Consider the following 23,390-nt stretch of genomic DNA (forward strand, 5'->3'; position numbering starts at 1 on the left):
TTGGCTCGGGAAACTTAGAACCGGCAGATAGCCATCAGCTACAACTCGGGCGTGCAGCATGCACTTCAGCGAGGAAGGCTTTGGCTACGACGTCGGGGCTGCGGTGCTTGCGGTGAGTAGCAGAAAGCGCGCACTGAGACGCTCGGCCGCGCGTACTACCCGGCTAATGCCATGAAGCTTTGGTTTATGAACTTAGTGATGTTGGATATGGGCAAGCTTACTGGAATGGAACGGGAACGGTAAGAAACACATTAAAAAAAGGCATGGCATGTGCTCGTGTTTGTGTTTGCACGAAACAATGAATGTACTCGATTCAGAAAAAGCAGCAGCGGGAACTTGCTCCCTGAGAATACCGATAAACATACAGTGCGACGGAACTTGAGAAATAATGATATTGAAACCTCCAAGAATTTAGAAGTACAGAAGAAGAAAACATTGAATCGTGGCGACGGAACATTACAAGTCACCGTGGGTCTCGAAGTGTAGTATTAACGAAATTATTTTTAACAGCTTTAATAGCCCACACAACAATGGTTGCTTGTGTACTGTCAAATGTTCATATGCTGCGGCCTAAAGCTCACGGCACGAAGCGAAACATTGTCCTCTGGCGTATATGCAGACGCGCAGTCGGTCGCTGCGAACCCGTGTGATCGCTGCAGCCAGGCTTTCTTTATGCTCCGTTTGGTCTTACAGACAACCCACTACAAGACCATATTTTACATAGTCTGCTTTCAGCGACTGCCTACTTTTCACTAAGAGCCGGTTCGGGGTACTCCACCGTGGCGACCATGCACAGTGTGCGTATACTGAACGCATTCGGTAAAGAGATAACGCCTGTAAACTGTTCTGTGCCTTTGGTTTGTCCGATGGAATGGGAAACGTTTATTGCTCTACATCTTAGAGAGATTGGCGCTGGGCCGGTGTCTTCATGTCTTGAGTCCTGGCCGCTTCACAAGGTCGTCGCCCCTATTCCAGGGCACCGCTGAGTCTTGCTGCCTCGCAGGCGTGATGCACAATTGCCCGTTGGGCTGCGAGCTCGCTGCTGGTGAGCAGACCCTCCAGTTGTTCCGCACTTGGGTAATTTACTTTATGGAATGCGAAATTACGGTTGCATTCCCACGTGATGTGGTATAACGTGGGAGTTGCCCTGCATCACGAACATGTATCCATGTATTGGGTAGGGAACATTTTGTGTAGTGTGTGCAGGTTGAAAAACGTACCTGATTGCAGTCTTCCCCAGCTGACTGCCTCGTGCGGGGGGTTGGGGGTATTTAAGTCTCCTTCCTCTGTAGTGGTTAAGTATTTCTGCATACGTCGCCTCCACGGTTAAGGGGGCCTCTAGGGTTTCCTACTGCCCTGCTCGGTGCGTGAGTTCGGGAACTTGGCTGTCCACCCTTGAGTTGCCCTCTATCCCGGTGCGTGCCGGTATCCAGAAGATCCTATGTTTTATGTTTTTGTTAAGGCTGTGTTTCGAGGAGGATTCTCAGTGCTTCTTTACTAACTCTGCCTTGTATGTAGTTCCTGCATGTTGCTTTGGAGCCTGTTAGAATTACCAGATTTGTTCCTGCGGTAACCTTCAGCCGCCGCTGGAGATACGGTGACTTCTTCCCCCTCCGTTACCGTGCAGTTTCTCAGGGTCGCGCAGCTAATTGGTTCTCCCGTGTGGTCTGCCAGTGCTGCCGCGACTCTAAACATTCTAGTGTTTGCCCAAGAATATTATCTTGACATAAAAAAAACACGGCGTTGCTCGAGGCCTGACTCACCGAGCAGCATCGGAGGAAGAGCTCCCGCGGGGTACTGCAAACGTCTGGGCATAGGACGATCGTATGACCAGTTTTCGCGACATCACGGCACACTACCAATTACAAAGACACACATGCCCATTCCCTCACGCTAGGTTAGACAGGACACTAGCAGTACACTTCAGACAATTACAGACAGACTCTTACAGAAACCCCAGACTCATGCACGCCATGTATCCAGACATGTACACTACAAACAGATGCACATCGTGTGGCGACGTTGCCACACTAAATCACATGTTATGGGAGTGTCGGGACTTAACAAACAAGTCGGGCAGTGCCGACCCCTCCGTCTCTTCCACCGCCAGCCTCCAGTCACGCTGGATGATCGCACTGCTTAGCTCTGACCTGACAGCACAACTCTGGGCCGTCCCGCGAGCCGAGGAAGCCGCTTCGAAAGAAGGTCTCGGAACTGTGTCCGCGGCGGGTGCCCAGACCCAACAAAAAGACGCCGGACTCAAATCTTCTTGATTTGAAATAAACGTTTACGCTCTCTCTTTCGCGAGCACTTTCAAAAATGTCTAGGAGGCATCCTGAGTGGTGTTTTTTATTGAGCGCCAACAGCCAAACATACGAGGAGTGCGCAGCCTTATTTTTCATATTACGCAAGCGAAGCGCTTTCGACAGATGGCCACTCCGCAAGTACTCGCCTCCAATACGGCGCGCGGGGGCGTTCTCACGAGACAAAACCGGTACGTACGTACGTCCATACTGCACACAGAAGCCGTAACTGCCAGAGGTGAACCCAGCTCGCCTCCACTTAACGTCCTCCTCCGCGTTGCATTCGCCTCTTATCTCCTTCGCCGCTTCGCTCAACGACTTTCCTGTAGGTGATGTTGCTTTGCCGCGCGCTCAGCTAGCGCTTTCATTCATTCCCCGGCGCAGGATTCTATTCACCTCCAGGCGCCTTCTTCCTTCGGCCCTCGTTCTTTCTCGTCGTCAAACTTCGCCGATTTCATTGGCGGACCACTTACAAAAAAAGTGGTCCGCCAGTGAAATAGCCAAAATAGCTGATGTGACTAAATTACCATGTTATGAGGCAACCACGAGACTACGGATACGGAAAAGCCGTGGCCTACAAACAGCCCTTCGGAAGTCATTATCGATTTTCTTACGAAGACAGCCTAGGTACATACGCGACACGTGCAACCGCACCAGTGGCATTTTCACCGCAACTACTACTGCAAGCGTGGTTCATCTTCATCAAGACAAGCCACCTCAACTTACGGATTTAATCTAAAGCACAACCGCGTGTCCCTGATGGCAATATTTTATCAAGCAAAACCTAGTAAATATTTCGGAAAAAATCAAAGCAACGAAGGCACTCGAGTGTGCTAAGACTCCCCTGCATTATTCTTCACAGGCAAGTGCACGTAACGATTGGGCGCCGCAAAAATTCAGTAAGCACATGCGTGCTCAGCACGGCAAACGCATTTCATCAATGCATTTCGGAAACATCTAAAAGGCAACAATAGTACAAATAGAAGAGTTAATGTGAAATAATAGCGACATGGTTTGTGCGCGTCGAGGCTAGTTTTGCGGGCACACTGGCTTTGTGCTCATCGGAGATTCGGGAGGGCACTTGAAGGCGTGCGCAAACGCAGGCAAGTGTTTGACAGCGTGGTTGCACATTTTTGAAGACCAGCCCTTGATCGAGTGGTAATCGCACAGGGTGAGGCAGAAGGTCATAAAAAAGACCTGTTCGGCCGTGTAGTTCCTCATAAGCGCCAGGGGCACGTCATCTTCCGCGTACCGGAAGCGTGTGTACGCCGCGTGCGCTAGCTGCAGGCCCCCCACAGCGGGGAACCAGTGGTACGTGTCGCTGCAGGGAGATATGCCCCACAGCATTTCCAAGAGCTGCTCTCCGGATGGCAGAATCGCGGCTTCTTCCTTCAGGAGTGCCAGGAACGAGTGCAAGGTATGCGCGACTTCTGCCCCGAGGACGAAGCCCAGCCCGCCGTACACCATGGCACTTGTCCCGTTCGTGTAGTACAGCGGTGGCGTGAGTGCGGCAGCGCATAGCAGTATCACATTGTCGATCAGGTCGTAGCTGGCCAGGCGGTTCGACTCGAGCCGAAATACCTTGGTAGCCAAGTCACGCTCTCGGTCGCCGACGAAGCGTTGCACCTGCAGCCTGATCGAGAGCCACTCGCCGAATGCAGACAGAGACCCGGTGCTTGTGCCGTAGTACTGCTCGAGACTCTTGAGCACCGATAATTCACCCCACGGCCACACGGTGGCGGTGGTGTTGCTGAACGCGGCTTCTAGTGTGGCTCGGGCCCGGTCGCTGGCTCCCCGCATGGTGCGTATTTTGTCCAGCGCTGTTTTCATGACGCTGCGCAGCAGGTCTCCAATGGCTAATCTCTGTGGTGCCGAGAACTCCAACTTGCTTTTCGTCGCCAGGGCGGCGTGATAAACCGCCTCTACGTGCAGACCGCATGAGAGCTTGTTAACGATGCTGCCGATCTCGGAGGGAACGGTAAAGGAGGAGAGCGTCCTGCTTGCCAGGGGACCAACCGCTTGCAGGAACCACCATGTCGTGTGGAAGAGCACCTCGAGCGCCGTCATGCGCTCGAAGATCCGTCTCATGCTCCTTATCACGTAGATGTTTGTGGCGAGGAAGGCGTCGTCGGCCGTTATCGCGGGCTCACCTTGAAACGCCCACTGAAGTACGCGAGCCCATTCATCGGATCGCAGCTGAGGCAGATGACCTTCGGTGCCGAGGCTGCGGAGGTACATAAGCTTTGGATCTCGAATATCGGCCACTACTGCGTCATTAAGGTGCTGAAAAACCTTGCTCTGGACTTCCGCGCTATCCCGCCGCAGAAACGCAATAAAAGATGGTGCTGCGCCTCGTTTCGAAATCAGTGTTGATAAGAATGTTTCCACATAGATTGCGCTGAGTCTGAGCTTCTCGAGTTCAATATGTAATTTGAGCCATACGGCGGCCATTGCGGATGACGTCTGCACGATGGTTCGTCCTTGCTGACTGCCTGACCGCCGTAGGTCGATGTCGAACCACAGAGGTAGCGCCCACTTTGCACTCAGCTCTACCAGCGCCTGCGGTATAGCGCAGCAGTTTCAGTGCAACTAGCCACTATTCACTGGTAAATGAGGTAAACGACCACAGCAACGCCGTGGTAGAACTTGTCAGAATGTCGCAGAGTTGCTTGTTTCATAATGGCTGAATTGTCCTCCTATAAAACATAAATAGTTACTAGAACTATGATTTAATTTGTAAGGAGGCAACATGCCCAGAATATCGGGGCCATCAAATTAGATTAGATGCGGTAATTAGATAAATTAGATTAGATGCGGTAAGTGCTCGTGGACAGAACATAGTTCACAGCTGGAGTGCTCGTTGTGTGTCTTTTCCTGCAAGTGTAGAAAGCTGTGAGCAGGCGAGTGTTCTTTGTAATTCGTGGGTCAAAGCGATTCGCTGTGTTTAGTCTTCTGGGTTCGAAAGTTAACTATTAGCTAGGCAAATGAACACTTTAATAAAGGCTATTACGCGTAAAATTTCGCGAGGAACTAATGTAGAAAATTAGGGCAGGGGAAAGTAGATCCTGTTTCTTCCAATACTACATTATTCCTAAGTGATTGCCCTGCATTGTCGCGTGATACTGGCGATGTGGAGTTTTACGCGCGGATGAAGACCTTGAGTGGCCTGCTGTAGTCGAACGGATCACCCAGGGCGCCTTCGTCTATTGGCCAGTCGAAACTGCGGCCATCCATGAACTCGAGCAGGCGTTCCACGTCGCCGTCGCTTCGTGTGGAACTGTCCAGGCAGGTGCGCATGACCATGGTGGCTTTGGCGAGCACGGCCACAGATGACACCCGTCGACCCAACTGCGTGGCGTACTCAAACAGCACCTGCGTCATCAGCGGCAGCCTCGTCCAAGGGTGCCGAATCGGGGCTGCCGAGCACACAAACGCGCCGAAGTCCAGACAGGGGTCACTCTGGTCTCTTGTACCTTCTTCGCTGTACTTCCCGACACCCAGCGCGGTCGCGTGATCAGCGCAGTCGGTGGACGTGCAGAGGCGGGGAGCCTGGACAACATCCGGGTTTGGCATCGAGAACGCCACGAACACCAGCACGGCCGCGAGCAGCAGCAAAGCCAGCAATCCTCCGCACACACAGGGCCACGGCCAGACGCGCGCCTGCAGTGATAAGGGTAGATGCAGACCAGAGTTGCACACATTACAGAAATAAGCAACTGATTACAACCGTATCACTCACAAATATGATTTATGATATTTGGAAGTAATTGGATTACTAAGTAATTGATTGCTTCTACTATATTTCCAACACTTATTGACATTGCATATATGCAGTGAAGATGACGAGCTGGCCAACCACTTTCAATGCGCCAGCTGCAGCCCCTTATACACTGCTTATCTACGCAAACCATTGCTTTAAAAAAAAAAACATACTTGATCATCGTCTCCCGTTACTGTTCTGAAGACATCACCAGCGACACTGAAAACTGGCTAAAGGAGAGAAAAAATAGAAAGGGAACTACAGGTAAGTTAGCCAGTTCGCTCGATGTGCGCGCTGAGGTTGGGGCGGTGTTGCAACTTATTCGCATCTTGTGCACAAAATGTTGGTTACTCCTGCAGCATGTGAGTCCTCCATGAAGCGCAGCGCTTGATTCTCGCTGGGACTTGAAGACGGTCCCGGTTTGGCTAACGAAGAGCTAAAAAAGGGATTGCCCGTATGCGATTTGCTGGCATGGACGCCATGACAGATCGCTATCGAGACAAACCAGCACCGCTTGAATGTGAAAACAAATACTGAGCCTTTGGGTATGCCTGTCTGAAGATGTGCATTTGCGAGGCTGCTGCGCGGCGCTATCGCGCGTGTGCTGCTGTACTTTTTGCCAAGTTTAGGTTCTCAAAGTGGCGTTGCCTGTTAAAGCTTGCCTCTTCAATAAAGCAAACGGTTACATGTAATTGGCTACCGAAGAAAAGTAATTGAACTACGGTTATTGTTACCAATTAAACTAAGTAAAGGTTAAATTAGAAGATTACCAAAAAAATTTATTATGTGCATGTAGTTCGTTACGTACAAGTCTGATGTAGGAAATGCGCGTGGATAGTCCCCAAAACATCGCGGAGGGTATTGATCGATCGCCAGCCGATACGTGTTCAAGCGTGTCAAAACACCGGATTAGTCCCAAGCACACTTGCAGTCACAAACTACATCAGAGGCGCGAAACCTTGAATTGTACAGTATATTGTTGTGTTATTGTAATTTTATTTAAACATATTTACATAGAAACTCACTATATATGTGAAGGCTCCTTCTTAGTATTTCATATCAAAGCATCAAACATTTCCGCGCTACTTATAGCCGCATTTGCAAGCACAGACCAAAAAGCCGCACGACTACCATACGTCAGTAAATTAGACTGTGCCTGTTAAAGTGCCCACCTATGTTCAGATATACCTGATATCGCGGAAGTTGAACGCAGGTGTCTGTGTTTTCTCAAGGGAGCTGGCAAGGAACAGCATTGTTCCTAGTAATGTATTTTCCTGTTGTCAGCGCATATACATCAGCGCGAGCACCTTTTACTATGACAACCGTAGTTATATTATGGCGAACAGCTACACGTGCAATGGAAACGGAAGGCGTAAGTGATAACTCATCGAGAACTGCGCCTAGTTTTCTATAAGCGCACACTTTTCGTTTGTGCTATAAATGCAATCGCGATGACGGTCTAGAAATTTAGCGGCTGGGACTGTGGTCTCAATCTGCAGCTGTAAGTAAAAAAATGAGCCGTGTTGCCCAATCTCATATCCTCCTTGATACGAATTATATGCACGGCAGGGTTTGGTCCGTATACGATTCAAGTGAAAAGGAGCGAGCACAAGCAGTTTTGCATACCAACTTCTTGGGTCCCAGTCCAGCTGAAACGCCGGCGGCTCCTTTCGTTAGGAATGACAGGCGCCGGGTTAAACTGTGCGAAGTGGTGCTCTCATGTGGCGGTGGTAGCACAGAGCCCAGGCGTTCACTGGTTCCCTCGCTGGGGCTCCAGTGGTCTTCAGTACCTCCCGAGGAAGCCAATGTCTCGAGCTGCTCCAGTGCTGTGCCAATGAATAATGTACTGGTTAACAACAAAACGAACGTTCACTGACTGGCCGTTGTTGGTGCTGTATTGGCTGTACGGAGAAAAAGGGGGGAGGAGGGCGTAAGTGCTAAAGCCACAATCTCATTCTGGGACGCGCAGTATAGTTAAAGGCTGCGGAATAATTCTAACCACCTGGGCGTCATTAGCAGGCAACAAATTCACGGAACAGGGGCGTATTTGCATTTCGCCGCCATCAAAATGCGGCTGCCCTGGCCGGGATTTGATCCCGTGACCTAGACGACAGATACTTGTCGTGAACTATATTATATGGCCGTTAACGGCTGCAAAGATATTTGTCGTCTCGGATTTGCCACGTGTGCGCTGTGACCAAACGTTTCAGGAGCCCCGCAGAATCGCGAGTTGTGCTTAACCTCCCAATTCGGGGTCATTAACGTTTGTAAAGCTAATATGTTGTTTCGTAGTTTCCCGTCAAGATTTCTTCCTTGTGTGTGCGCATGATATGTGTGTTCGTGTGTTTGCGTGCCTGTATGTTTTTAAAGCGAAAGCTCTAGCACGCCATGTCTTGCAAGGTCATTCATCGCGTCGCAGTGACCTTGAGCTGCCGGAGCGCGAGTGTGGCAGGTGTGACGTCGCACCATGTGATGCGCTGGGGAGAGGTGTCGCAGCTGCGCTTCGTCTGAGCCGTAGAGTTTCCTAAAATAAACTAGAGGGATAAACTAGCAGTCGATGACCCACCATGGGAATGCTGGGAAGCATAGAGCTTCATACAATAATTACTAGAGGGAACTCTGGCGCTGCAGTCGTTGTACCACCATGGGAATGATGGGAATTCGTACATGGATTTGTCTGATCTTCGTGCTTGTGGATTCAAACGTTCTTGTGGCTTTGTATGTTACGCTATACAAACTTTGTTGTCGCAAATTTCAGCGCAATGTATGCTCTTCGAAGTGCAGAAGACGCCGCGAACACGCACAGTTGCTGCTAATTGCAATGACTGAGCTTGTTCAGGTGGCCAAATCGAAACGCGCCAGGCGTCTCAAGGCACTGGCATGCCCGCGATAAATTCATAAGGGTGTTTCATTCGCTTGTCGATACATGCGTCCGTGGCTCAAACACTTCCTCTTCAGCCACCCAGGTGAGCGGACGCGGAATGTCGCGCTCTTCACGAGCGGTCTCAGCGGCCCACCAGAGACGCGGTAACAGGATGGTAGCTACAGTCGACACGGATTACGAGATAATTTTGCCGCATTTGTCAACAGGACGCGTCGGTTTGAACACATTGTTCTTGCACGGAAATGTTCGAGCGCCATCCTTCAGGGTCGAATATTTCCGGGACGCTTTGCACAAGGAACGGCTGCTCCCTGACGTTGTGGCTTTCGGTGCCTACAAGATCAACCATGTGTGGGCCGGGACATTAAACAGCCTGGAGGCAACGAAGCGGTTGGCTGGATTGACAGAACTTCAGGTCAAGGGGCGACGATGTCTCGTCAGCGACCCGCAGGAGCAGCAGGTGAGGCTTCGGCTTCACTGGTTGCTACATCGCGTGGCGGAAGACGACGTGCGCACGACGTTGGCGGCGTTTGTCAATGTAACTGAGGTTATTCGGGAACGCTGGCGTGTGGAGGGAGTGAACGAGAAAGGTTCAACTACCCGGACTGTGCTCCTGAAGCTCAAGAGTGGTCTCAAGTTTGACGACCTACCACACCAGATTCGCGTCGCCGGTGAACTAGGGATGTTGGTTGCACCAGGTCAGCCTATGCAGTGCTTGCGCTGCCATGGTTCCGGACATGTGCGTCGCGAGTGCAAGGTGCCACGTTGCTCACACTGCCGGCGTTTCGGTCATGTCGACGCCGAGTGCATTCGTTCCTACGCCGCAGTGACCGGAACAGCCGGTGATGATTGAACGGTGCACATTATGGACGCGACCAAGGCAGAGGACGCAGGGAAAGGTAGCGGGGATGTGACCACAACTGGGCCACATTGCGATGCATTAGCTCCAGCAAGCGAAGGCCGATCAGAGGCAGCACACGGCCCCCCAAACTCTGCGGCAAAAGCGGCTGAGGGAACTGACGACTCTGCAAAAGATGTAAGTTCTCAGGTAGCCGAAACTCCCACACACGAAGTGTCTAAACGGGGCGCCACGAAAGGCGTCCCTCGCAGTTCAAGTGCGGACCTGTACCTTGTAGGCGCGTCACCGAACGCCAGCGGTATTCTCTGGGAGTACTGGTGTCAGCTCGGGAGGTAAATGACCCCTTAGGCCACAAACCAAGGAGCCAGGGTCGGCGTGCGAAGCATCGAGGGACCGCCTGCGAAGACACCAACGGGTAGGCGCACGAACCTCAGGGCAAGGCCTACGGGCACGGCGGATAGGAAAGTTGACAAGCCACTTTCGCAAAGTGGTGAGACCGTATCACCAGGCGGTCGCGGAGGCGTCTAGTATTGAGCTAGACGCGCTATGTAAGCGCCATGCTCCGGGCCTACCTTTTCCGGAGATCAACGATGGCTCCTCAAACGTCACTTACACTCGCCACTTTAAACGTTCGAGGTCTGGCCTCTAGGAAAAAACAGTCAACTGTACCGGTTGTTAATGGAAGAAGATCTCGACGTTTTGGCTGTGCAGGAGACGAAAGTGGAAGGAGAAGAGGAGACGGCAAACATGCTGCGGGGGTTCACTGCACGGTACCACGCCGTGGTGAGCCGCGCTATCGGCAAGTCCGGAGGGTGCGTCCTCCTTGTTCGAAGGAATCCAGGACTGTCAGCGCAAAACGTTTCTTCGTGTTCTTCCGTTAGATTTGTGGTGCGTGATTTCACATATAGTGATATTTCATGGCGTGTCATGTGTGTTTATGCTGCAAGTAGGCTTAAGAACGCGTAAATTTCTTTTCTAACCTAAGACAGTATTGGTGCATTGATAAGCAACTTGTTTTGGTTGGGGATTTAAATTGCGTTTTGAACTCAAGTGATAGGTCAAGTGGAAGGATGGTTGAAGGCAAAAGCAGTGATGTGTTGTCACAAATGATTATAGAGCATGAGCTAGACGATATTGCAGAGTGCCTGGAGGGCTCCTGAGCTGTGAAGTACTCATTTTCAGGGCAACAGCCATGCCCGCTTGGACCGACTGTAGCTGTCAGGGGATACGAACCCAAAGTGTCGCAGTTATGGTGTTTTGCCGATTTCTTTTACTGATCGCTGTCTTGTAAAATATCAAATAGGGTCAAAGAAAGAGGAAGAGTTTTCCATGGGAGCAATGGAAATTGAATTCCAATTTATTAAGGCATGAATCTTTCAACGAAGCAGTGATGCATGCAATTAAGATTATCCATGAAGATAGTGGGGCCAAAATAGGAGAGCAGTGGGATTTTTAAAGCAACTGATTAAAATTAAAGCAATAGAAAAAATCCAGCATTTTATTGTTTGAAGCCGAAAAGAAAGAGAAAGGGCTTAAGATGAGTTTTGAAAAGCTAACAGCACTTGAATGCGAAACGCCCGGTGTGTATGCCGAAGATCTGCGTAGTATGAAACAGAAACTGGAGCTTTATGATGAGAATCGTTATCGCGGAGCGCAAGTGAGAGCAAAGGTAGACGCGATGGCTATAGATGAATGTCCAACAAAACACGCACTTGGACTCGAAAAACGTCGCGCCCGGTGGAACCAAATAGATGTTATTGAAGGTAACGGGATAGTAATGACAGACAATGACAGCATGTGACGTGCGTTTGCTCGACATTACGTAGCGCTTTTTGCTTCTAGACGTGTCAATGCAGAGAGGTTTAAAGAAGACTTTCTTGAGAGAATGCCACGGCTGAAAGATGACACCAGAACAGAGTTGGAATCACCCATATCACAAACGGAAGAAGAAAAGGCTATAGGTAACATGAATCTCGGCATGTCGCCAGTGCCTGACGGTCTGAGCGCTTCGTTTTAGAAGACTTTTAAAAAAGAATTATTTCATGTGCTTACAGTTCTTTTTAATGAGGCTTACGAACTAGATATCCTGCCCCGGTCATTAGGGGAAGCACATACTCTATTAATACCAAAGACAGAAGAGACAGAGAAGTTAAAATTGTTTTGCTCATACAGGCCTATATCACTAACTAATTGTGATTATAAAATCTTGATCAAAGGGCTAGCAAGGCGGCTACAGAAAGTAAATAAAGAATTGGTTGGTCCTCACCAAACATGTGGCATTATGGGGCGGTCGACTGTGACTAATATACATAAGATGCGGTGCGTGTTGGAGCGCTGCGACATTATGCAAGCAGGGGTAGCAATTCTATAGCTCGATCTTGAGAAAGCGTTTGATTGTGTACCTCACGGTATTTTTCTTGCCATCCTAGACCACATTAATGACGGTTCCATCATTAGAGATGAGGTAGTTTTGGCGTACCAGAACTGCATTACGCGATTCATTGTTAACAAGTCAGTGTGGGCCCCCATTAACCTAAAGCGTTCTGTACGCCAAGGCTGCCCCCTGAGTCCCCTTCTGTTCAGTATATAAATAGAAACAATGTGCCTAGCGATCATTGAAAACAGCAGTATTCACGGCTTCAGATTAACTGCATCGGACGTTAAAATTCTGGCATATGTGGATGACGTTGCAGTTTGTTGTACAGATAAAGAAAGTGTAGCTGCAGCTATCGCTGTAGTGAAGGGTTTCGGCAAGGTAACTGGAAGCCTGGTAAACTAGGGAAAGTGCCTTGGCTTCTGGCACGGAGAATGGCCTTCCACCCCGGTCACTTTCGCCAACGTCAAGCGGCTGCCGACACCCGTTAAATGCCTAGGCGTCTCGTTGGAATATTACAAAAATAACGAGAACTATTGGCAAGATCAAACAAGAGAAACACACATAAAAGCGAACAAGTGGAAAGGTGGACATCTGTCAATGTTTGCAAGAGCTACAGTTTGCAATCTGTCTTTTGTCGCAAAACTCTGGTATGCAATGCAGGTATTGCGTTGTTCAAGAGTAAATATACACAAGTTGCACCGAGTCTTCGCAGTATTTGTGTGGGCTTCGAATTGGGGACGATCCAGTCGAACGAATTTGTTCAGACGAGTTAAAGACGGAGGTTTGGGAATGACGCACCTTTTTATACGACAGGTTATAAACCGGTTTTTATTTTTCCCCGAATTAAGCGATCCTTTCTTGCGCACGGTGTGCCAAGTGAGGCTAAGGAGCGCGTTACCTGGATATGTAGTCTGTACAGAGAATATGAGCCCGTCCTGTTTTTGGATTTCTTAAAGAAGTTATTTTATGTGTATTGTTCTTGTCCATTAGATTTTCAAATGAGTACCTTTTGTCAGTGAAACTTAAAACTCTGTACAAAGATGAATGCGATGTAGCTCTATCTGTGTCGATGTTCAGGGCCATATACAATGGAGGCCAGGGGCAAGACGTGCTTAAGCGGGTGAAAAGAATGCGAGTAACGCCAGGGACCAAGTCTTTCTTTTTTAAGCTTCACACGGGTACGTTGACTGTAAAAACCTTTTTAGAAGATCGTGGCTTTTTCTTACCCTGGGGCTCGCATTGCTTGATCAGTAAGAAACCAGAAACTATAGATCATGTATTTCTAGATTGTTGGGCGGGTGTCTTGTTTTGGCATATATTTCAGAGGACTATCAAAAGAGGCTTTCCTTTAGATCCACCGGGTATTAGATATTTATCTATAGAAAACGATGATGGACTGCCCTTTGACCTTATTATGCTAGTTGGCCTTCACTGTCTATGGTGCGTCCGTATGGCGGGGTATCACTGCGATACCCCTGCACGAATGATTTTTTGATAATGCATCTCGAGATTTCTAGAAATTCGGAAAGCACAAGATTGTGTCTAGCATAGCGTAAAACTGTCTGGCATAGCGTAAAGCAGCAAACGCAAAGAGTTAGCGTTAGCGTTGCGTGCACCACACTGCGCATGTGCTGTACGTAAACGGTGCTGGAGCTCTTACGTACGTACGCTATTTTCAAGATTTAGCGGTGAACGCTAACGCACACAAGGGGAGCCTTACGTACGGCAACATGGCGGCGCCAGTCGCAGTGAGAGCAGCCCGCTTCGCATCTATCCAGTCGTCGGCCTGCACTGTTAGGCTCATTCGTTCCCCACTAATGCTCGTGTTTGCTTTAGATTTGTATGATGATGCTTCGACAGTGGCGCACAGGTGACAAATGGGCGTTGTTTACGATATACGTTCTCGATTAGCGGCGCAGTAGGCTTAACGAGAGGGTTTGCTAATGTTGGCTCGCCTTTGTTGTATCCGCCTCGAGATGGCGCCCAAGTGTATTTCGCTCGTTTGCTTGGTGTAAAGCCGCATGTCAAGCCGATGCATATCACGTTTTCCGCGGCAAAACACAGTGCTGTGGTCGGTGCTGTGGTCACAATGCGTGTGCGTTTTACCGACGACGACGATATGAACCTCCTGAAGGAGGTTTTCGCCTTGAACCCATTCGGACGGACGTCAAGATGGACGTCCGCTGCAAAAAATTGGAAAGAAGTGGGAAATCGGATTTATGGAAGCGAAATTGCCGGCGAAGCGTCCCCTCCGGAATAGCTTCGATGTTGAGTGGATCTTGAGGACACGTAGAACCTGCGCGGTCGCTCTCGTTCCCGAAGCATGAGGGCGTCTATGTCATCCCAACTTAAAGAGGACACGTAATATGGGTCCCACAGAACATTCGATCGCGGCATGGTAAGAATAATCGGTGCGTTTCGCGACTCTCGGCAAAACAACACTCAAACAGAGAAAGGGGACACCTGCTACGTTTGACAGAAGCTGTGGACTCGGGTTACACAGTAACTAAGTTGGGAAGTGGCGACCTTCTTCTAGAAGTGCGTGACAAACTCCAATACAAGAAACTGTGAAAACACGTTTCGTTTGGAGACTTTCCTGTCTCAGTGGGCCCACGCAAGTCCATGAACACTGTGCGCGGTGTCATCTGTTACGACGATCTGCTTGAACTTAATGACAACGAGCTGTTGGATGAATGGCAAGGCCAGAACGTGGTGAAGGTCCAAAGAATTAAGATAAGGCGCGACGATAAGGAAATTCCAACTAAGTATCTAATCATAACTTTTGTAGCAAGGAACCTCCCTGAGTCAATCGAAACCGTATATGGTACGCTCCGTGTACGACCGTACATTCCCAAACCGCGCCGCTGCTTCAAGTGTCAGTGTTTTCGGCATGGATAGCTAAGGTGCCGATGGTGCTCTGCTTGTGCAAAATGTGCATTTAACGAAGATTCCTCAGACATCTACACTTCCGGAGCCCACTGTGCCAACTTTGACGGAGACCGACCCGCCTGTTCGCAATCGTGCCTGTCACGGAGCAAAGACAAAGAAGTAATAGAACTCAAGGTGAAACTAGACATTTCCTTGCAAGAAGCGCGCCAGCTGTTGCGTGAGGGGAGAGGACATCGCCGCGACGCCACGTCACGCTCGCTTTCGCAAGTCGGCGCGCGGTCCTATCTCACCCCCATTGGGCTTAGTCGCTGCGCACGCCTGTCGGCTTTGGTGGCCGCAGATGCTTCCTCAGTCTCTCGTAGACAGGACGTCATTGGCATACGGCGTTGGCACCGCACGCTGCTGCTGCTTGCTAGTTCGGGCAGCACGTACCGCTATGGTACATTACTCGCAACGCAAAACTCAAAAGACTACTCAGCGGCGTTCAATTGGACATTATACTTTTCGCATTCACAACCCATAAGAAGTGCTTAGGTTTCCTCGGACTTTTTTTTTCATTTCGCTCCACTTGCAATGCGGCTTCGAATTCCATCCGCGATCTTGTGAGCACTTGCATCTGGTGTAATAACGTCCGTGCGTTTTTTGGTACCCAACCAACGGAGTATAAAGCGAGCTCCTAAGTCACATGTCAATGCGAGCGCCTCATTCCACAGGATCTGCACGTGTGACTCAGCGACAGCGCATTATACTTGTGTATCAATGGTGAATATGAACTTTACTCACAGCGACACTTGCGAAATGCGGTAGACGGCATTCGGACGCGGCCCTTCTGCCAGGGCGATTCCGCTGGGGCCAGGCGTCGTGCCCGTCCGGCGAGCTTCGAGGTCGTTGTGGCACCCGACCTTTGAGCAGCTGTGAGGGCTTGAGGATCCTCAGCGGTTCTGGTAGAAACAGTGGGTGCTTCGTTCGCTTGGTACCTTGTTCCGGGGACATCTGGTGACTGGGTATTGGTCATCGGCAGCTGCAGGGGTGGGTATGGTTTGTGGAAGGTGGAATACACGCTTTATGCCTAGTAAGCCATCTACGAGTTTGTCAAGATTTCTCGACATTTGCACGTGATCGATTAGCCTAACGCATGGGGCGCGAGGGGGGGGGGGGGGCTGCTTAGGGCACATGAAATTACTGGCGCGGATAAGCGATCGCGATACTTTCGCTCCTGTCAATTTGCACGTGGCACGTGGCCGATAATCTCAAGCATATTATATATATCTATATATATATATATAAGAATATCTGCGTCCAAACAGGCCACCATTGGAATCTGAACCTGGCAACGTTTAACGCTAGAACGTTATCTAGTGAGGCGAGTGTAGTAGTGCTATTAGAGGGATTAGCGGGAAGTGAAGAGAATATAGTAGGGCTGAGTCAGGTTAGGAGGACAAAAGAAACATATACAGTGCTAAAAAACGGGCACGTCCTGCGCTACTGGGGCTGAGCGGAGAGGCGAGAACTAGGTGTCGCATTCCTGATTAATAAGGATATAGCTGGTAACATACAGGAATTCTATTGCATAAACGAGGGGGTGGCAGGTCTTGTAGTGAAACTTAATGAGAGGTACAAATTGAAGGTCGTAAAGGCCTACGGCCCTACATCCAGTCATAATGACTAGGAAGTTGAAAGCTTCTATGAAGACGTGGAATCGGCGATGGGTAAAGCCAAGAAAAAATACACTATACTGATGGGCGACTTCAATGCCAAGGTAGGCAAAAAGCAGGCTGGAGACAAGTCATTGGGGGAGTATGGCATAGGGTCTAGAAATAGCAGGGGAGAATTATTAGTAGAGTTTGCAGAACGGAATAATATGCGGATAATGAATACCTTCTTCCGCAAGCGGGATAGCCGAAAGTGGACGTAGAGGAGCCCGAATGGCGAGACTAGAAATGAAATAGACTTTATACTGCGCGCTAACCCTGGCATCTTACAAGATGTGGACGTGCTCGTCAAGGTGCACTGCAGTGACCATAGGATGGTAAAAACTCGAATTAGCCTAGACTTGTGCAGGGAACGGAAGAAACTGGTACGTAAGGAGCCGATCAATGAGTTAGCGGTAAGAGGGAAAATAGGAATTCCGGATCAAGCTACACAACAGAAAATATGAAGAAAAGGAAAATGCAGTGGACGAAAACATAACTTGCGCCGGTGGGAGCCGCACCTACAACCGAACCTTGTCGCCGGTCTCTACCGAACCCACAAACCCATAATGCGGAGGTTGTAGGTGCGGCTCCCACCGGCGCAAGTAATGTTTTCGTCCACTACATTTCCCTTTTCTTCATATTTTCTGGATTTCAATTTCAACCACAGCTACTTTTCCCAATGCTCTCCTTGGCATCATTGTCTGTTGGCTATATGTGGCAATGATTAACAAATATCGAGCCCCTCTGTTTCCCTTCTCTCATAATTCATAGCGAGGGTCTCGAATCCGGCAGCCTTCATGTTATTAGGTAGCATAGGAGGGGAGCATGCGTAATGCCTGTTTTCCCATGGTCACGTACGTGCTCGCTGACGCGATTGGACGAAGAGGGATGCTCCAGGTAAGCCAACCATGGATCTGAGCGGCACTAGCTTGTACTCCCAGATCCAGATCGAGTAAACATAAATACCCAATTACCGTACAGATTTGATAGCCGTCACCGTAGCACAACTGGTAGCACAGCGCGCGCGTATTGCGGCGGTTGTGTGCTCGACTTACACCGGTGGCAAGTTACGCTTTCGCCGCCTTCATTTCCGTTCTCTTCAGTATTTTCTACACTTCCATTACAACCACATCTAGTTTCGTCGATGGTTTCGTTGGCTTCATTGCCTGTGATCAGTAACCGAGTAAATGATTAGTAAAAACCGAGCGCCCCGGTTGCCTTTATATATATATAATATGCCAACAAACAATGACCTCAAGGAAGGCATAGGTGAAATCACCTGCACTTACTAATTGAATTAAAACAAAAATAAAAAAGGTAATGGAGACTGAACACGGATGAAAAAAATTATCATGTCTTTAATTCAACTAGTAAATAAGTAGGTAAGTAAAAGTCATTTCCCCTATTTTTTCTTTTGTGTCATTGTTTGTTGATTTCTTATGATAATTAGAAATCGGGCCACTCGCCTAATTCCCTTCCTTCTCGTTTATTGCATTACGAAGGTGTCGAATCCGGCACCATTGATGCCTTCAGGTAGCTTATGCGGGTTTATTGACCAGTTGCCCTGACCGAAAAAGATCACGCACTCGTCACGCCTGCGGCAGACAGGATGATCCACATCCGCCGCCAGGGTTTGTAAGTAATGGCGCTTGCTAACACACCCAAGGTTAGTTCGAGCAGTAACACATAAATACCAAAGAATTTCGATGGGGATACGGCGCCGCGGTAGCTCAATTGGTAGAGCATCGCACGCGTAATGCGAAGGCGTGGCACCGTTCTCCACCTGCGGCAAGTTGTTTTTTCATCCACTTTCATTGCCATTAATTTATCGTTTTCTTTATTTCAATTAGCAAGTACAAATAATTTCCGCTATGTTTTCGTTGGTGTCATTGTTTGTTGGCTCCCTATGATATGAATATTAAATATCGGGCCCCTTGGTTAGCCTTCCTTCTTTAGATGTATATTGTAATGAATTTTATCGAGAGAAATAGTTGGGCTTGGGCGCTGTTACTGCGGGCGCGAGAAGTTGGAAGCAAACCACGCGTTGCGCGTTACGGCCCTGTGTCTGCTTCTCTCCATTGCAATATAGAGGGCGTGCCAGCTAACATTAGCCAAAGATTTAAAATATGGAAACGCCACGTAGTTGGACAGAACAAAGGCATTGTTGCTTGCCGTCGCTTGATACTGAAGCTACTTTTTTCTTTCCGCCTAATTCGATCATCATTCTTAATAAGTTAATGAGCTTCTCAAATATATAAATTAGATGAAAAGTGTCCATGAGAAATTTGTAGAGCGACATGAAGAATTCCTGATACAGCCTTCTGTTCCTCAATACGTGCTACATAAAAGTGTTTTTGTGAATGTGAAAGAAGGCCACGGATACACGCAAAGTGCCTCGCGCGGCCAGTCGCGTGGCAATTTTTCTTGCATTTGCGGGCTCAGAAACTTTCCTTCGCGTCGTTCTAGACCTTCTCGGTCGTTTGCCGACGTCGAAATCTGACATTAAGTGGGTCGCTGTTGCCACTGACTACGATACCGGGTACGCAATCACGCGAGCTTTGCCCACAAGCTGTAGAACTGAGGTTTCGAATTTCCTTTTACATGACGTCATCCTCCATCACGACGCGCCCCGGGAGCTTCTGACTGGTAGCGGCTGCGCTTTGTTTGCTGAGTTGTTGAAAACCTACTTCGTTCTTGTTCTGCCGGGGACAAGTTTTCCACCGCCCGCCAGCTCCAGACAAACGGACTCGTGGAGCAGCATTCCGGGCAAGTTGGTAATCCATTGCTTGAATGATATTGCGTGACATAAAAACGACACGGACGTGAGAGAAGACAACACACCAAGCGCAAACATTCAACTAAGTTTATTGTGCCACTGACGCAGTGGCACAATAAACTTAGTTGGAAGTTTGCCCTTAATGTGTCGTCTTCTCTCACGTCCGTGTCGTTTTTATGTCGCGCAATATCATTTAAGCAATGGACTCGTGGAGTGGCTCAATCGCACGTTGACAGAAATTGTGTCTCTGTATACGTTTCTGGCGACCGCAGTGATTGGGACAACATGTTGCCATTCGTGGCCTTCGCATAGAAGTCGTTCCGTCACGGGACTACTGGCTTTTCCCTCTTTTGCTTTCTGTTCGGCCGCCAGCATTCTTTGCGCTTTGGCATACTGCTTCCTTCATGAATAAACACTCCTAGTTAATATACTCAAGATGTCTTCGCCCGGGCTCGCACGGCGCGTCATAGTGACGGCTCCCGGCTCACTAACTCTCAGGCCGTGCTGAAGATTCGGTACAGCAGCCAACATTGGGACGTTCGATTCCGACCTGGCTCCGCTGTCCTCATACACTACGCCGCAATAGCTTGGTCTGAAAAGTTGCACCTACGCTACACGGGGCCTTACACGATATTGCGTCAACTTGGAGAAGTCAACGGCAAAGATCATTCCGCTGTACTCACGTGTCCCCACTGACTTTGTGCAAGAGCCGATGACGCACATCGCGACGCCGAGAATGCCGCAAATTGACGTCGACGCCACGAAGGCGCGGTGCCCGGATTCTACGGAGCGTACGCAAGGTTCCAAACAAACCTTCTCGATCGCGATTTAGGATCAAGCTGCCGAGGATGTGATCGGCTGTGGTTCGATAACGACCTCACTACGATCGCTGTCCTGAGGGACGACGAGAAGCGGCAACGTGTGTTGGAGGTGTTAACGCGGGGCTTTCCCTGCCAGTCTGTGTCGGACTTTCGTGTGTGTGCTACGTGTACAGAGGCTCTGATAAAGGGTGCAGTTCCACGTTTCTTTACGACGAACGGTTACGTGTACCCGCATGTGTCGGCGCATCTTCCGAAGATCAATGCCAATCGGATCAGCTTCGCTGATCATCCTTCTTCTCACAGTGAAGAGGGAAGATGATTTCCTTTTATTTTTCACGTTTTCTTGCCTACTATATATATTTATGAGTGTATATGTGTTTATATATTCATGTATGCACATGTATGTGTATGTATGTACATATAGCCCTTTTCCTCATTTTCCCTTTTTGTTTTGAGATAGTTATACTGCCTGCACTGCATCATTCGTCACCGTGTTTTTTTTATCTACCCTAATTACAACTGTTTAACATTTGTATTATCCCCCCCCCCCCCCCCCAACCCACCGTAATGCTCCCTGAGCGAATGTGGGACTGTATAATAAATAGGTAAATAAATAAATAATGCAATGGGTCAAGCACAATCACCTTGCTTACAGCTACCGCCAAAATGACGCACCTGTTGCTTGCGGCAGCACAAGCGATAACTGCTGCTTCTGCTTGTCGCTATCCTGAACCGCCGCGAGGGAAGCACATCGCTGGCGTAAATCGCGCAGCCAACGCCTGCGTCGCTGCCCTGTCTGCTTTTAAGTGGCAGCACGGTCGGATAGATGCTATGGTCGTTTCTACGCGGAAACATTGGGAGCACTGCAATCACGGCGCGCTAGCGGGCAGGTCACGTGGCATGTTCTTTTTTTTTATTTCGCGGGCATCTGCAGTAAGCGAGAAAGAATGACAAATGCTTAGTAGATAGAAAGTTGGAAAGTATTTGATCGGACGCTTTGCAAACCATTCTACAACTTTCCAATGGGGCAATTCTTTGTCCAACAGAAGTTGGTTAACTAATATTGACTAATTAAGCAGAATACAAAAATAGTGTGGCGTACTCCACATAACAGTCAGCAACACGCATTCGGTAGCGTCGTCTCAGAGTGAGACGGCATGTTTTTTAAACTGGCTAAAGTTAGCTGGCACACACTGCACGTTTGTTTCTCCTAAAGCTTTTTTAAGGCAGTCTTCACGAATGACTAGATGCTAAAGGAATTTTGCTGCTACAGAAATTTTGCTTTGCGTGCTACTTACCAAGATAAGTAGAGCGCACTGCGGACTTCTCTCCTCTCCTTGGAACCGCGGTAGATATACCGAGAGACGAGCGGTCTAGCATACCATAGAGCGTAGATGTAAATTATTGATGCAATGAACAATTCGTTTTTTCGCGCTTAGTGCATCGCCAACGCATCACCGATTGAACTGGTGTAGTACTCACCTGGAGGGCAGAAATCAATACACTTCCGCGGCTCGGTGATGGCCCCTGTTTGGCTTAATAACGTAAAAACAAAGCGCTGATCTCAACACTAACGAAAAAACAGCGCACTGCAGTCAGCGTGAGATGAGGTTAAGTGATGACTGATTTTATCGTTTATGTATTCCTGTATCAGCATACAGCACGCAGCAAGGGCGAATTCAGATCGAAGCGGGCTGCCTGGATGCTGCCATGCTGTTGCGGTGGCGTCCTTCGGTTGCCGAAACTGTGACAGCCTACAGTATAGGACTCACATGCGCTCTCTGGGCGTATGGCGGTGACATTGTCATGGTAGCGTATCAAAAGTACGACAGCACCCGTGAACATGATGGCACGCAAAATTTCAGGGCGTACTCACCCTGGCGCCAGCCGATGAGTGGCCGACCGGCGACTCCTCGGCAGGGCTGGGCGGGACCTCGAGGACACGCTGGTCCTCGCGGCTTCGGTGGGCGTCGACCTCAAGCTCGGTGGCGTCGGCAGTTACCAGGACTGAGCGTTCCGGGTCCTGCGCTGCCTCCGCGGCGGCTTCTGATTGCGCCGAGCAGAAGGACGCCGTAGAGCTCGGCCGGTGTGTACTGAGACGATGTTGTGAGAGTCCGAAAGTGCTCGCAAATACCGTCTCGGACGGCGTGTTTAGTGGTTGCACAGGGACGGCCGAGTGCGGAGCTGCCGTTGCGGTGTCAGAGTGCCGCTTTGACTGCCGCATGGAGCGTCCTTGTGAGCTGGACGAAGTGCCATCGGGTGTCTCGGACGTCTGCTTCCGAAGCATGGCGGCTTGCTTTGCTTCTGCTGGTAGAAAGGCGACAGCACAACCGAGGCGCTGCGATATGATCTTCTTCTTTTGTCTCGAGCGGGTTACTCCGTTTGCACGTGTCTAAACAGAAGGTGGGACTGTTCGTTCTGGACACAAGAAAATGAATGCGTGTTACTGAAAATAAAAGGGCGGCGGCAGAGGTAGGCGTGAACTGACTAATCGGACATGTATTGATTGGTACCAAGTTCTTTCGTAGCGCAACTAACACATGTTCAAATTATAAATATCAAAAGCTTTTAATGACACTGCTAGTCGGACATGGTGTCCTACGTGCAATGTTGACAAGGACAGCGACAGGGAAATTGGGTTTTTAATGCCTTTTGTAAGCTTCACGAGTGCGCAAAATACACTTCAGTCTTTTTTCGTTGGGTCATCCGTGTGCGCTCCCTCGAACATGAGTTACGCGCAGCAGTACGCACCAAATGTTCCTGCACTTCACACAAAAGGAGACCAGGCCCTGCAAATGTCTAGCAGCCACTTATAATGTTACCTCATGCGCGCTCGTTGCTTTCATCTTTCTGCCATCGCTCACCATTAAATCCCGTATAACGTGTCAAGTCTGCGGCTAGGCGTACCTCTTATATTTTTATTAAGCGTTCTGGCGCTTTGCATAAGACTTAGCGCTACCTCAAGCACAAGCGCCAGAGCCTCGATTATGTGTGCACGTCAACTTAATGACCCAGTCTTAGACAGACCTG

At 49.3% G+C, this 23,390-nt stretch overlaps 1 protein-coding gene across 1 annotated transcript; it reads right to left on the reverse strand.

Moving 5' to 3' along the window:
- Positions 1-3,218: 3,218 nt before the first annotated feature.
- LOC135915306 (endothelin-converting enzyme-like 1) lies at positions 3,219-22,762 on the reverse strand. The gene is made up of 5 exons (XM_065448344.1): positions 22,237-22,762; positions 15,853-16,090; positions 7,690-7,889; positions 5,460-5,963; positions 3,219-4,862 (listed from the first exon to the last, which is right to left on the reverse strand). The coding sequence occupies exons 1-5, from the start codon at positions 22,645-22,647 to the stop codon at positions 3,333-3,335; spliced, it is 2,883 nt and encodes a 960-aa protein (XP_065304416.1). The 5' UTR covers positions 22,648-22,762; the 3' UTR covers positions 3,219-3,332.
- Positions 22,763-23,390: the final 628 nt, after the last annotated feature.

This window comes from Dermacentor albipictus, chromosome 1 (assembly GCF_038994185.2).
Source record: "Dermacentor albipictus isolate Rhodes 1998 colony chromosome 1, USDA_Dalb.pri_finalv2, whole genome shotgun sequence".
Taxonomy (NCBI): Eukaryota; Metazoa; Arthropoda; class Arachnida; order Ixodida; family Ixodidae; genus Dermacentor; species Dermacentor albipictus.

What these genes read in the sequence shown, in the direction of transcription:
- LOC135915306 (XM_065448344.1), bottom strand. Translation starts at nt 22,647, where the DNA reads ATGCTTCGGAAGCAGACGTCCGAGACACCCGATGGCACTTCGTCCAGC. An exon ending in GACTGGGACCCAAGAAGTTG is followed by an intron (nt 5,964 to 7,689) that starts GTATGCAAAACT and finishes TTATCACTGCAG; the next exon opens with GCGCGCGTCTGGCCGTGGCC. An exon ending in ACTACAGCAGGCCACTCAAG is followed by an intron (nt 4,863 to 5,459) that starts GTCTTCATCCGC and finishes GCTATACCGCAG; the next exon opens with GCGCTGGTAGAGCTGAGTGC.